Source organism: Pseudopodoces humilis, chromosome 20 (genome assembly GCF_049639895.1).
Source record: "Pseudopodoces humilis isolate 2021_Gansu_Grassland_sample_001 chromosome 20, ASM4963989v1, whole genome shotgun sequence".
Taxonomy (NCBI): domain Eukaryota; kingdom Metazoa; phylum Chordata; class Aves; order Passeriformes; family Paridae; genus Pseudopodoces; species Pseudopodoces humilis.
In genome coordinates this window covers 7301197-7317047 of record NC_142219.1, presented here as the reverse complement: position 1 = coordinate 7317047, position 15851 = coordinate 7301197, and the positions used below count along the sequence as shown (strand labels likewise).

The 15851-nt window shown below is 41.9% G+C and overlaps 1 protein-coding gene across 16 annotated transcripts in view; it reads right to left on the bottom strand.

Moving 5' to 3' along the window:
* Positions 1 to 2877: 2877 nt before the first annotated feature.
* Positions 2878 to 15851, bottom strand: part of ARVCF (ARVCF delta catenin family member) — a 247023-nt gene continuing 234049 nt past the window's right edge. For 15 of the 16 annotated variants that reach the window (XM_088064814.1, XM_088064812.1, XM_088064813.1 and 12 more), the window contains 3 exons: positions 11376 to 11467; positions 9407 to 9520; positions 2878 to 8041 (listed from right to left, as the gene is read on the bottom strand). In XM_088064814.1, coding sequence (XP_087920940.1) covers positions 9419 to 9520; positions 11376 to 11467 — 194 coding nt within the window. In that variant the 3' untranslated portion in view covers positions 2878 to 8041; positions 9407 to 9418. The remainder of the gene's footprint in view (positions 8042 to 9406; positions 9521 to 11375; positions 11468 to 15851) is intronic. The other variant, XM_088064818.1, reaches the window with a different exon arrangement.

Genomic DNA, 15851 nt, shown 5'->3' with positions numbered 1-15851 from the left:
GAAGGATGAGTAAGAGTAAACAGGTAGACTCTTCTGCACTTTACAAGAGAGGATCAGAAAAATGCAATCCTACTGCTCATTGATGGCCAAAATTACTGTTCAAGAGATTGTCAAGAAGATTAGGAGAGGCAGAAACCTGTAAAGTGGATATTTCAAAAGATGCAGTAGTGAATAATGTATTTGTAATACATGTGGCAAATGCAACAACCACCTTTTAGTATAAAAAGATATTTTAATTCATTAGGAAGCATCTCCTACATGGCAAAATCGTAAAAATAAATACAATGCGTGTAGTATCGGAATATTTGCAGAATTCCACATGCAAGAAATTTTTTTCCACTTCACTACATTTTTGAAATGCTTTTAATTATTGGTGGCAAGAGATGAAAAGAAAAAAGCCTGAGTCAGTTTGCATGACTGACAATTAGAAAAAAGCCTTTTGGTCAGTTGAGCAAATATGATCTGGAGTCACTGACACATAAATGTGAAATCTCCCAGGGAGAAGAGGTACTTCTCAAAATAAAGTCACACTTTGAATTCTGGGAGAAGCAAAAGACAATGGATCTTCTAATTCAAACATATTCTAAAAACCTACTGAGTGTTACTACATCACCCTATTACAGTTAGAAGACACAACTTATTCTTGCACAAACTGTATGGAATGGTGCATGTGGAGCATGTGTTTAAGGAGTGCCTGTGAGAGTGTAGCACTGATAGAAAGCTCCCAAGGGGAAGACCTCCTCTAAAACAACACACAGCTCTCTGCAAATTCTCACAGCTCATGTCAGAAATGGATGATCTCACCAAATACTGGTAATTTACAGCTCTTCTCCTGATGAGACAGTTATTGTCTAGGTTGTCTTAGTGATTCAGGCAGTATGTGAGAGTGAGGTCTGGTTTCTGCCAGAACCTCTTTGTTACCTCAAAGGGACATGATGCTGTCTTTCAAAATAATGAACCAATTTGGTGTGGTGTACAAGAAAGGAGGATTTAAGAGGAAGTCAAACCTAGCACTGCTGCCTTTTGCATAACAGTACCCATGGAAGCAATCCTTCCATCAGAATTTACTTGTCTGAGTATGGAGCAGGCATCACATACTTGTACAGGAGCCACCGCCTCCTCCCACTGGCATGAGGAAGTGAAAAGCAGCTCACTGGAGAATTCTGAGCAACGAGTCAAACATTCAAAGCAGTGAAGGGAACATACAGAAACCCCTACAAGAGCAACAAGGAGAGACCACTGAGATCCCAACTCTCCCACCCAAGGCAACACCAGCAGGGCAGTGATGTGTCATTACTTGGCTGAGCAGTCAATCAGGATTCAGTTATAAGGTACCTACAAATAACAGCTACGATTGCTGTGCACACACACACACATTCAACAGAGTACAAGAGCTTCAGTCTTCCCCTCTGTCTCTACAGCTCAGTTAATGACATTATAAAGTACCTTCCTGTTTCAAAAGATCCCCCATCAGCTTGTACCAGAACAAGATCCTGCCACTGCTGTGCTTCAGAGACCTTCCAAGTAAGACACTGGGGAAGACACCCTTGAGGACAGAATACTATCCCAAGACACTGCTAAAATCTGAAACACATGAGGGCTGTGATATTTCATGCCCACTGTTACCAGATTAACCTTTCACCTGCAGACTCACCGCTTCCATTTGCCCAACCTGTGATAAGCTGAAAATGAAATAATTTTGACAGCTATAAAATGTCAGCTGTAAAAACAACATATTTGTTTTAGCTCAGTACCTTACCTACAGCATCTGCTATTCACTGCCATATTAGTGCACCCACAAAAGGAAAATCAGATTCCTCCCTGCAGTGGAAAAGTGATGACACCAAGGTGCAGGATGCTAAGCCCAGGAGCCCACATTTCATTACAGCACTTGTGAAACTCTATCATCCAGCTGCAAGAGCAGATCCAGAGATGATTTTACAAAACACCTGGGCATGCATTTAAGACATCTGAAATAAGGAGAAAAGGTAAGCTGGAGATGACCTTCCAAATGCTGTTTGCAAAACATCTGCATGTAAATGAAACCTTATAGTGCTGTGAATGGTACAGGAATTCACATGTGGCAGACTCTGTTACTGTCAATGATTCATCAACCTTTCACTCACAGAAAACCTGACCTCCATTGACCTTGCAGAATATTCTGTTGAGATTTATCAGATTTTGTCAGGCTTCATGAAAGCATGGCAGTGTGTTTAGGTGTGCCAGTCACTGATCTCATAAACAGGTATGTGGCAGTTTGAGGCAATCCTCAAGACAATGAGTGTATCTGTTGGTAACTGGCTGTTACATTAAATACATGGGTGACTCTTCCTTATCAGGATTTTCTTCCATTCCACAGTACCAAATGTAAATTTGGCAAATCCTCAAGTAACAATTTCTCATGTCAACCAAACCTCATACATTGCTACAGTTTGTTTTTCTTACACACATTTCAGAAATGTGCAGTCTTTGTAAAGTCACATGGATTTTATGACTTAGTCGGGAAAGGTTAGTAACTTCCCAAATGGAAAAGCTATCAGCAAGTTCTGTGCTCACAGACATGTTAGCCCTTGAACAGTGGTGCAGATGTCTTTCCCACAGAAATATGCTTGTATATTAAAAAAGAAAAAAAACCCCAAGATCTACAGTCCAGGGTCATGCTGCAACTCCAGCATATGGCAACGAGTCAAAAATGTTCAGCTTTACTTGTTCATAGGATATTTCAATTGCCCCTCATTACCACTGACCTTTTGCTAACACAGAGCATTGACCTGAGCTAGGGTTCAATAATCCCTTGCCACAGAAAACTGCTGCTGCAAAAGCCAAAGAATATTTGAGATAGCTGATGTAACAAAAAGATAACCAATGGCACATGTATTCTTTCCAGGCATGGTTTATTGAAAACACACCGAATTGTTATCCTACATACCTGGTTTCTAACAAGCATTCTACTTGTCTGCATTATGGAAAGATCCTATCATAATAATAATAATACATTCTGTCACAGTAACATTTGTTCTATGAAAAGCATAATCCACCTTTTTTCTCCTCTCCATACTTGTAAAATCAAACCATTCTAAGTGTTTCAGTTTATAGTACAGTGTAAATACAATGCAAAATCCCACCAGTCTAAACTACAGAGAGAATGTTGAGCAGTATTACAGAAAACACATTGTTGATTTTTTTTTATTCTCCTACCATGAAAATTTTAAGGCACATGATAGTTACAAACACATTAGCTACTAATTACCAGTAAGCTTCTTAGTCTAGTTACTTTTTTTTTGAACAGTAAGAACCAGATTGGCAGGCCTTGTAGTATCTGCACTATCTTCCTCCTCACCTAGGACTTCAGATTATCCTACCCTGATGTCAAACTTAAGACAGAAAACAAAGGCTCATAACATCTTCCCCTTAAATGCACTAGATTAGTTACTGTATCAGTAAATCAGAGAATTTCTCTGTCAAGGAAACACATTTTAGGGGCATCATAACAAAGAAATTTTGCAAGAAACTATGCCTATATAAACACCTTCAAAAACTCCACCCGAACAGCACAAACCTGCTGGCTGAAGGTATTGGCACACTGTAGGTTTCACTGAGCCAGCAGATGAGGCTTTAACTACTTTTACGTGCCCATTTGGCTTCTGAAGCTTTGCTTACTAGAGGGTTTGACATGTGCATCTCTCTCACAGGTAGCTGAGTCTATGCTCAACCTTAAGGCAGATAACAGAAGGTAACTCACCACCTGCAGTCTCATGGAACTGCTCTAGGAGTTAAAACTGCGTTGCCTAGCACAAGGCTTTCCTGCTAGAAAGCATTACTGAAACTGCTCCTCAGAGCTGACATGAACTTAGGAAACTGCTGTAACAGAAATGCCACCCCCGGCTTTCTTCATGTGTCCCTGACAGCAAATCAGTTCCTAGTCCCCAGGTCAGTCCCTTTTGGAGCATCTTGGCAACAGAGACCAGATATGCTTCCCTACTAGAACCAGAAGTCTGAGCATGTGTGAGCAGATCTGGGATAGGCAGCAGTTATGCCGGAACAGAAGACACTGAAGATCGGGACCTACAGCTGCCCAAGCCATTGGAGCATTTCAAGCTGACAACACACCTTGAGTTGCATTTATGGCTATATTGCTACTTAAATCCATGACAGAACCAAAATGTCCTACAGCCTTGCCTTTTCACTCTCCTCCTTGGATTCTGCAGACACACTTACTGACCTGGGAAGCTCACACTTGCTCGATGCTTCTCCAGGGGAGTTGGCACACAATGTTTTTTCAACTTGCATGGCTCGGTGAAAATGCTTGGGAGATATGCAAGCCACCTTCCTGGGAAGAAGGTTCTACAGTAATCACATGCTGTCAGAAGTCTTCCTCTCCCATGTTATCTCAGCCCTGACTGGGCCATCCATTTCCTCCTCCTCTTTAGCAGGAGTCTTGCAACACCATCACTTCCTTCCACAGCCATCCCTCCCACTACAATTTCTGCAGGTAGAAATCTCTTCTACCCCAGCCCCTTGCAGGCAGATTCCCTCCTGTTTTCACAGCGGAGTCAACAGAAAAAGAGGAGGTCACATACCTGAGCCCTAAAAAAATACTGCCTGCCTTTTAGCAGGAGACTCTAGACCCTACTGCAGCATTAGTCACACACACTGCCGCTTTCCCTTCTTTACATACAGTCCCTGCTGCCAAAATACAACAATTACAGGTTCATCCACCCACGTCCTGGAACAGCTCAAACAGCCAGTTATACTTGTGCCAACAAGGGGAGAGGTGAGGGCAGGGGTGGGCACACATCCCACCAGTGAGCTTCTGGCCATAGACACAAAGGACATTAAATCATCAGACCTGGTTCAAGGTACCCTGCTTTGGACCTCAGCAGGTGGGCTGATAATACAAGGTGATAGTCTCACATACAAGTAAGTCATCCCCCAACCTATTTTCTTTCCTCACCATCCAAACAACAGTTTGTTCAGAAAAAAAAACCCACAGTAATGTTGAGGATGGGTTATTGCTACATACTTCGGATTTAGTTTAGTGTAAGGCATGGGAAGGGTGGGACTTTGATGTGTGATTCCCAGGGGAAGCCTTGGCCCATCCACTTGGTATCCAACTTCTTGACACACCATCCTCTGATTTTCTGCAGCAATAAACCATGTTGTCAGCTCACAACTCTGCTGGCTGCTCTAACACCCCCAGAAAAACAAAGAACAGTTTGCTATGATAACCTGGGCAGCCAGTGCTATCAAACCTGATAGGGACAGTCCAGGGTACAGTGTAAATACCAAGAAGACTTTTGGGAGAAGCGGGATGGGGTCTGAATCTGCTTCTCAAATATCCTTGGTGTTTTTAGTCCATTAATGACAGAGATCAAAGTAGACTCTTACCCAGATTCTGAGTGTCCCTGTAGTGTCCCAATAAGAGCCATGGGATATCTAGGATTGGAAGTCATGACCATAACTGGCCCCAGTCACTTCCATTTGCCCCCTCCTGCAGTTTTCTCTGTTAACTTCTTGCTGGCTTTGAAATATCTGCACAATAACTAAACCACAAAGTCTTAGCAGAGACTCCTTTCAACAATCAGTTCTTTATTTTAAGTGAACTTTTTCTCAGACTCCTTTGGTAAATATATGGTTTGAAGTAGATCAGGGACAGACTGACAGCACGGCCCTTCCCTTACACTGTTCTAGTCAGCTACAAAGCAGGCTCCATTGCTAATTACTGAACGTTTTTAAAAAAATCCTTTCATATACAAAAAGAATACACCAAGTACATAACCAAAAGTGATATAAAACTCTTCTGTGTAGCTTTGTTAAAAGGGTCTCCGCGTATTGGCAGAACAAGTATGAAAAGAGCACCATTGATATAATATACAGTCAGACGATGTATCTGGTTTCACTGCCACACTTCATGTCTACCCAGAGAGACATTGCCCCAACACAGATAGTCACAGGTGCCTCTCTCTGCTTCCCTTGATCCGCTGAGCATCTTTGGCCCAAATAGGACTCTCATGTAGGTGAAAAAACAAATCTTTGCTATGTTGATTTGCTCCAAGCAACTTCACTTTCCCCAGGATCCAGAAGTGACACTGCAACGTATGTGGAAGATGAGGGTCAAAAAGGGAGGGTGCGAAGCAGCACACGTATCATCCAAATCACTGACAGCTTCTGGCATCAGTCTTTTTCCCTGAATCAACAAATGCTTCCCTCTCCTGCAAACTACTTTACATGGTTTTGTTAACCTATTCTCTGCACAACAATATATATATATATATGTATATAGATATATAGACTTTTTATTTATATATATGTATTCATGTCAAATTTTTAATATACTCAAGAAGATACAAAGCTCTTGGTATTTGCTTTTTTAAAAGTTTTTAAAATTTTTTTTACAAAAAATGTAATGGTTACTATTACAGTAATACTTTGGGGGAGGTGAGATTGTTGGATACTTCCCCTTTTTAGTTACAAAAGGAACGGCAGGCACTGAAAACCGCAAATGATGTTTGCTAGACTCAAAAATGTGCTTTCCAGTCACACCGTTTTTAGGAGCTTGTTTAAAATAAAATGTGGCAATCAAAGAACAGTGGCAACCAAGTAAAATCAGCAAAAGTCCTCTCATGCTGCTAACTGAGACATTTGCTTCCTATTCTCATCTGCTGCCCTCCCTTGACCAATGCCTGGAGAAAATCAGTGATCTGAAATCATTTCATTCCCAGCATTTCCTGATACCACATTTGCAGAGTATGTTCTCTTGAGGTAAACATTCCCCTACAGAAGTCAGGCCTTGGCATCCTGGAGGAGAGCTGCTGCACATGGATGATTTTCACGCCAAATGAAATACGCAATCTCAAAACAAAAGCAAAGGAACACAGAAACCATGACAATGATTTTAAAATGCCAAACCAGTTCCCTTTGTGGCATTTTTCATCAGGATCTATAGCCCCAAGCAAATATGGATCCAACATTGAAGAATTTACCATCAAATGTAAGTGACAAACCCATCTCAAATTTATAGCGTGTTCAAAATAAGACATCCTACAAAAAAAGCTCCTATTTCCTTCAATGTCTTAACAGCTATGGCAAAAGTAGTTTATCACTATCAATGCAACAATGATACATTTAACATGTAAAGCTCCTTATTGCAATCTTTGAGAACATGAAAATAAGAAGCCAGCCAACTCCATTTCCCAGCACACATTTTTGAACCAGGGACACTGAAACCTTCCATAAACTGCTTTTCAATATGTGGAAATAAAAACAGACATTACAGAATTCAAAAGGCAGGAGTATTGTACACCAGATTATAATGATAATATAGCACTGTGATTGATATAGCTTACTCTAAAAGCAGATTATACAGCTTGCGTCAATTTTCTCATCACTCTCCAGTTCATTTAACTAGCGTTTAATAGTTTTTGTTCTGCATTTTCTCCCTTCATTGAAATCCAATAAATCCACTCAACATTCCTGCACTTTCTGTAGGAATAATAAAGGAAACCTAAACATTTTTCAGAAAGCCTTCAAAAACGTTAAGAATCACAATTCAAAAGAAATCCCCCAAAACAAAAACCAAAACAATGAACCCCCAACCAGAAAGTGCTATTCTCCTCATGGCTACACCTACGGTATCATTTCAAATATCCTGCAGTTCCTCTCTTGCTGTGAAGCTGCCGCATGACCTGCACTTCTCCAACTTGGCACCATCCACACTGTAAGAGTCACCTAAGAACGCAGCCAGCTACATGGAAGCTTGGATTCTCTTTTCTTGCTTTTCTTCTTGCAGGAGTGGGAGGGAGGGAGGGGGAGGCGGTGGCTGTTTCTGGTGGGAATGTCAGGGAGTTAAGCAGCAGAGTGTCTCGCTGTAAGGCATCGTGCTCTGCTCGGCGATGGCACTCGGGTGGGTTTGCTCCCCACGCCCTCCTGGGACCTGCAGCCCTCCCAGTCTGAATGGCAGTGGTGACTGATGAGATCCTCTGGGTCGATTCAATGTTTGTTTCTCCCCCTCAATTAAAAAAAATGTGGTTGGACTTTAGCCCTGCAAAATAAAGTCAGAACTGATTAATACCAGTCATTAGCACGGCCTTGGTGATCTCCATCACCTCATAGTAGGGCAGTGACTGGAAATGCCAACCTATGCCAACACATGGGTTCCTTGAAGGGCAGGTCTGGGAGAAAAAAGACTTCATTTTTTGAAGTTATCCCACCTGTAGGGCTTCACAGCTCAGAGCAGAGTGCAGGAGTAAAGCAGACACCACAGGCACATGAATCCCAGCCCTGTGCCTGAGCCACCATGGCTGATCATGCAGCGCTGAGCAGCCGTGGGAGGTAAATGGTGCCAGGATCTGCTCTGTGACAGCACCTCACAATGCTGAAAGCCTCCTCTAAGCAGGTGCTTCCAACCAGGAACAGAAACAATCTGCTAACACTTTGCATTTCTACTAAACTGAAAGGAAGGAGGGGAAAAAATATCCAACACCACCACCCAAAAAGACACAGGAGTTTTCTCTCCCACTAATGCAAGGGATATCCATGTAGAATTATGGGGGTGGATGACGGTTCATGGTTTGGAATTTGGGCCTTTAAAGTCTCTTGCCCTCTCTGATGGGAAAGTTGCTCAGTGCCTTCATGACAGTCACTAAAACTTTCCTTTAGTCATAGCCAGGGGCACAACACCTGCTGTTCCAAACATAGCATCCTCTGACAGAGTGCCAGAAGGTATCATCAGGGTAACTCGAGCAAGACAGCAGGACACAGATTAGCAGTGGCAGGAGCAAAGAAAGGCCAGTGACATTACTGAGGAACTTGGCACGTGGCAAAGGCAGACGACTAGAACACAACAAAAAGGCACCTTTCTTTAGTGTGACACTATAAAAAAAAAAGAAAATGAAAAGTGGGGGTTGTGGGTCACTATTCATTGTATAACCAATATCATCTCTCCTTGCTAAGTAAGCTGTGCACAGTCAGCAGATTTCCTGCTGTAATTCATGGGAACCTTAGGGGACATCCAAAAATAGTCAAGGATATAGTTTTCCTTAAGTCTCAGGCTAATCCTCATAATGAGCACTGAGGGAGAAAACTGGCTGGATGCAGGAACACACTACTCAAATTCTTTCCCATGGCCTAACAGCAGAAATATTTCACATTTCAGCTGACAACTAATCATTCATAATATTAATTTTCTGCCTGGTTATTTGACAGGTTATTTTTAATCAAACAGTGGTGTTTGATTGCATTTCATTAAAGATACACTGAAAAATATAAACACCACTTTTTCTTTCTTCCAAATGCACTTTTATGTATCTATAAGTTAGCAGTTAGATTTGAAGAGATTCCACAGCTATACAGATCATGCACAAGAGAAAGTTATTCACTACCCCCAATTACCATTAAAAGGACCTACCATGCATGCAAATTAGACCCAGGAGTCAACAGGCTGGGGTTTAATGTCACGGGCATCCACCAGATTCACCGAAGCCCTGTTACTCCTGTTAATGTTTTTCCTATTTGTGTCATTCTGCAGCACAGGGTGAGGAGTTAAAGCAAAACAGAGCGGATTAATCAAACAAAACCACCAAACAAGTCAGCTTAAAGTAGCACAAGGGAAAATTAGTGGTAGAGAAAGAAACAAGATCAGCAAAGGCACAATACTGACAAAAGCATCTGCAACAGCCAAAAGGCCACACTTCCCTGGATTCCCAGCCTCCCTTGAGCTTTCACACAGCTCGTGAGCCACAACCCCCACAGCCACATTTCTGTTTGGCAGCCCAGGGAGGAAGAGCAGCAGCTGCTCAGCTCTTCCCAGGTGAGGGCAGGGCTGCGCCCACCTGTGCTGTGTACAACAGCCTGGATTCTGGCTACCTCCAGGTGCTCAGAACCGAGAGGCAGCGCAGGCTGTGGGTCACACACTGTTGTGAAATGTTTTTTCTCTCTTTCTCATAAAAGCAGTCACTTGCTGAACCTCTGGTTGTGCTTCACTTCAGTCATACACTGGAGTTAAGGCTGCTTGATGTGATTTTGAGTGTTGCACTGGACCACTTCAATGAATTTTGAGTGGAAAAAGTAACAAGTACTTGTTACTTTCCTACCTCATCCTATTTTCCTTAAAAAGGTATTTTTTGCCAAGCTCCTATTGATGAACATTCTTATATAGCTTACGGCATCCTTGCAGAATGTACTAGAAACTGTGATGAGGGAACTACGAAGTTTATTTGACTGATACTGGCTCAAGTAAGACCATCTCTTGCCAATTGGAGGAGGGGGACACATTGTAGGACTTAAGTAATGAGCTTAAAAAAAGTCCAGGCAGATTGAAGCCACTCTCCAGGGTGTACCTTCATGGAGAAAACATCAGGAAATGCCTGACTAGGCAAGTTAAAACAGGCAGGCTGGTGCAGTAGGACACCTTCCTAGTTTACCATCTATGGAAGTATTTTTCTGCAAATACCATTTTTTTATTTCCTTGTTCAGTCATGGTGGTTTTGCCTTTCAACTGACTGAAGTTTAACTGTTTACACTCAACATGAATCACCTGGATTTTCTGGTATTATCAATAGTATGCTGAAGGTTATTAAGGACAGCCTTCTGCAGACTACCAACAACTGTCTTCTACCACTGACTCTTACTTTCCTTCCTGAAATTACTCCCCCAGAGGAAAACCCAAGCTTGTTTTAAGGCCAGGGAGAACTGGTGGCCACAGCATTAACAGACTTTTTACTCTGAAAAGTGCAACATAAATGACACAGAGTCTACTGAGTCACATTTGCACACAGCCTATAATACAAATAGCATTGTAAAGTATGAATTATTTTTAATTAGAAAGTAGTCTAAATTTGTATTTAGAAGGCACACACATAACACTCTGCATGTCTCTTTGCTCTCCATCTCCCTGGCCCATGGCCATGGTCCACCATCAGGACTCTGAATGAGTATTGCAGAAATGAGTACTATTCACCACACTGCTGGACATGGACAGACAAGATCACACCTATTTCTCATGGTGAAGACAATAAAGCAGCATGACAATCTGAAGATACTTGTCAGAACGAAGTCTGAACACAGTTACACAGCTCAGGGCCAAGGGAATGCTGCCTGGACAAGGGCAACAGAACAAACATTTTCTATTTTTACAACCTCATCCTTTTACAAGCGTACAGCAGCTACCTGCATTTGCTCCTGCACTGGAAAGCAACATTTTGTTTTTATTTCTAGTTAGCCAAGTGCTAAATTACAAAATAATGCCTTTATGTGAAATAAAAAAAAGGCACTTTACAGCCCCCTGGTGAGTGACTACCCTGTGTTTCTGGCTGAGGACACTCGGTTCCTTTCTTCCCAAGGCACTAACTGGCAGTCAGCAATAAGAGGGAGCTCACTTTTAAAGGTTCCTTCTCGGAGGCATCTCCTGTGTTATCACTGGTCTTGTACTTGCGCTCCTTGTCCCGGTGGTCGATGGTGGAATATCCATCTGAGGAGAAAACACAACACTCAGGCATGAAGCACAAACCAGAGCAGAAACAGAGCTGATGCAAGCAGAATTCTTCAGTGAAGGAAAACAAACCACCACAAGCCAAAGATGCCGGCAGCCTGCTTCTCACGTGCTCCAGCTCTGAAATTTCATTTTTACCAGTTAAAAACAAACAGAGAAGCCTCCTCTTTACTGCCAGATGCTGGCACTCATTAGCAAGCAGCACTGTTTTCATCCCAGCCTGCTGCACTTTTTAGTGTGCCGTGTAAAGCAGCAAGTTGTCATCTCATGCCCTGTGGCTAATGAGCTCCAAATTCAGCCCAAATCCTGCGTTCCTTGCTTAGCAGCCTGATTAATTGGCTGTGTTCATTTTCTGAATGCTCTGCAGCCTGTTCCCACTTTTCCTGAGCCTGACTACTAGCAGGACATGACAATAATTTGGAAGAGTCCCCATCAGAGCACTGAGAAAAAGGGCCTGTCGAGTTGGAAGAAATCTCAATGCAAACCCTGCTGTGCTTGGGCTGTCTTTCATTACGAAGCAGCACCTGTTGGTGCCTTTTCTCCTGACAACTAAGGAAGAGCATGAAAGCGTGATGAATACAAGGAAGAAAACTCTGAGAGGGTTTTATAAAGAAATGGCTGTAATTATTTCAGAACCTTTGCTTTGAATCATTGTCAGACGATGCAAAACTTGATTTATTTTCATGATGCATCAGATTTCCTTCATTATCAGTGACAAATAGATCCTTGCCTGGTCTGCTTTGACAGCATTGTAATCTGGAGTAAATGACACCTGAATTTATACTTCCCTGTAGGCTTTTGTTTTCCCCTATGTAACTGAGGGATCATTAATGTTTTCTTGTTCTGACAAATTGTTTTTAGAACACTACAGAAAGTTTTACATAAACTATCAAAATGCCCCTCTCTTGGTTTGTTACTTGCCTGTAACAGGCCATTAAGGAAAACTAAGTGATGTATTTGTGTGCTTCCTGTGGCACTGTTTGCCCACGTGACAACTGCACACAGAGCCAGGTCAGACTGAGAAGAGCTGCAAACCCAAGTGCACACAGATCTGCAAACAAGCACCTGAGGCAGCATGTATTTTTGACATCAAGGGCAGTAAGAGATGATTTAACCACACTGACCAAAAATAACTAAAGAATTCTAGAGTTATAGATGTAGTTCACAGATCATAAAGCATGATTTGCTACACAGCACAACTTATAATTACTTGTTGACAATCAAGTTGCCTGACATTCTTAGCTATTCCTTTTGAACAAAAACAGAAAAAAACCAGCTGCACCCAGCTACCCAGCCAGCACTCGTGAAGAACACACAACGGATAATTCTCTTTCAAATGATAGACATGAACACTGCTAGTAGGCTACGTCCCTATCTACAGATTCATCATTTATTTAGAACAAAATACTTCACAAAAGTATGTACTAAGTGATGGAAAAACAGAAAATCAAACTTTCAGCAACTGGGTGGTAGCTTTTTACAATCTCATGGTAACTCTACTCACAAGGATATAATGGATTACTTTGCATTTTTGTAGTGCCATAATCGTGGGTGATCCACAAACACTTGTAAAAGGAATTGCCAAGACACAATGGAAACATTTAAACTACCCCCAGAAAGCAACAGCCACTAAGTGAAAGATGGCAGCTGTGATACTTCCCAGGGAGAAAGACTGTAATCGTAAAAATAAAAATCAAAACCGATCTTTAATACTATGAAACAATTAAAGCTTCCATACTTAGCCAGGACACATCAGCAAGAAGAAAATCCCACTTTTGCACCAACAGTAATTTGACAACAAAGAACATTCAAGAACTTTATTCTTTGTATCTAAATTCCACCACATTTTGCATTTCATCCTGCAGGCCCCTAGTCTGCACAGAGACCAGCACTGGCAGGTCACATATCCAAAACCCACACACTGTGCTATGCCTCTGTCAAGATAAGCAGCAGCAGAGATAGAAGTTCATGATTTGATCAAATGAAACGGAAATATCTTGAAAGACTGCATCAGAGAAGTAATACCTCACTGCCTAGAGAACCATGGCTCTGCAAGGATTCTAGAAACACTGCTTCTCCATGTTTCAGATTCATTTGAAGAAGCAATCAGAATTAGTTGCTTTTGTGGCATAAAGATCTATACCTATCTTGCTGCTCCAAGGTATAAGTACATTATTTTGACTTAATACAATCTCTTATATAGACAAAAGTTACATTGGTCAATAGAGGAATGTCCCATCCTTGGCTTGTTTACTTCTCTCTCTCAGCTTCTTGTTTGTCTCTATTGCTTCTCTATCTCCCACTCACTCTACAGCAACATTTTTATGTCATCACAAATTACAGGACCAAATCCATGCCTGCCAGTGTCAGTCCATGTGTGCCCTCTCACAGATCTCCACTTAAAAAAGATCAAACCTCTAGACCCATCAAAGAGGAGGAGAAGGAGAAAGGAGAAAGAAGTCATGCCTGAAGATGGGCATAGAGGACAGTGGCATGTGAACTCTATGTCTCTGGTCTGAACAATTTCACCTCCCAAGTGCTCCTGTCTGAGTGACTGCATGTTAACTGAGGCACACACAGAGTTTTGGATGACTTGGTGTAGACTGGAAATCTCTGTTCTCTGCAGACAGCTCAGGGCAGGGCCCCAGGCACATGGTGACAGTTCCCAGAGCTGGGAATGCCTGACACACCTGAGCATCCCATGGTAACTCATAATACAGGTTGTCTTCTATCTCCCAGCACATCCACATCCTACCCAGGCTGTTCCACTGCCCCAGACAGCAAGGGTCTGACTGGTTTAATACTGCCAGCTGATGGGGAACGTATCCTTCTGCCTGGAGACAGCACCAGCAATTTTCTTTTTGCGATCTTGAAGCAGAGCCAAGGTGGGTTCATGGAAAGGCCCAGGCACCAGGACAGCCTGAACAATAGTGAGAACAGCCCACAGAGGAGGGGCACACAGGTGGGGATGTTCTAGAACCATCAGTCCTCTATATACTCTGGAGGGGATGAACACTGGGCTGGAAGCACCAGTTCATTGCAGAGTGAAAAAAGAACAAAAATTCCAGAACACAACAGTCCATAATGAAGTTAAAATCAGAAAATAGAGTCTAGATAAGCCTTCTCATGTTAGTATGCCCATAAGACAAAAAAACATGCGGCATTTGGAAGAGACTGAAGAGATTAAATGTTTTTATTCCAGTTCTCTGTAAAATTAAGCACAGTGAACTGGATAAATTAACTTAGTCTCTTTTCAGCTGACCTCTGAAATAGAACGAAGTTATAGTCATATTGGAAGTGAAAGGCACTCAAGATCTGGGATCAGGAACACTTGACAGATCTCATCTTCTAAACGTGATAAAAAGACTGGAGAACAGCATGGCCCAGAGAATCTGTCTGATGCTGTACATATGCTGTAAATTTGCATTTTGTTTGGTACTGAGGGCTGTACCAGTAACTCCTGAGAGCATAAGGCAGCAATTAATACCGAGACTATAAACAATCAGCACTGCCCATTCTGCAGCACCTGCCAGCACACAGCTATTCCTGCCAGGCAATCCTCTCTGAAGAGATTTTCTTCCATTGTGAGAACAAATGTTTCAGTGTTCCCTAAGGCAAAATACATATGGACAGTTGATTCATGGCAGGTGGCATCTCATTTTTCCAAGAATACAAAAGGTAATATATACCTGTTATTTTACTTTCTGAACACACTTGGCTTTTTCTTCACTCTTAACTTGCTATTTTATTCAGCCACAATCACTAATAGCAGTGTATCAAACTGTTTGATCTGGAGGCATGCATATAGATGCACTTAAATAAAAACATCAACTGGAAGAAGTAAAGCAAATTCTCAAGAGACCACAAAGCACCTTTATCTACCTTGATAAAGAAAAAAACCCTCTAGAAGTTTAACACTACAGGGCTTATCAGTCTCAAAGCACATAGCTGACAGTGGCTCCTCTCAGTCTACAAGAAAAGCCAGGCTCATTTAGATGCAGGTAAATGGAAAGTAGAGCCATGAATATCACACACACTAACCTATTTTTTGTTTTACCTACAAAAACAAAGGCAGAACAGATTTAAACACAAGCAATACATTGAGTAAATTTTCAACTCTTTTTTTTCTTTCTGAATCCTGAAGACTTCCAGATCTGGAACAGGGCATGCAGCTGCTTCAGGGACCAAAGAGCAGAATGAAAGCTGAGTCAGTGTACCTCCAATATTTGCATAAAGTAGTGGAGAAATTGGTGTGTAGACTCTACATGTATACAAAGAAAAAAAAGACAACTACCAATCTTTTGTGAGGTAGTGTTCTGTTTTTAAATGTCAGCTTTATCCATCTGTAATAATATCTCCTAGA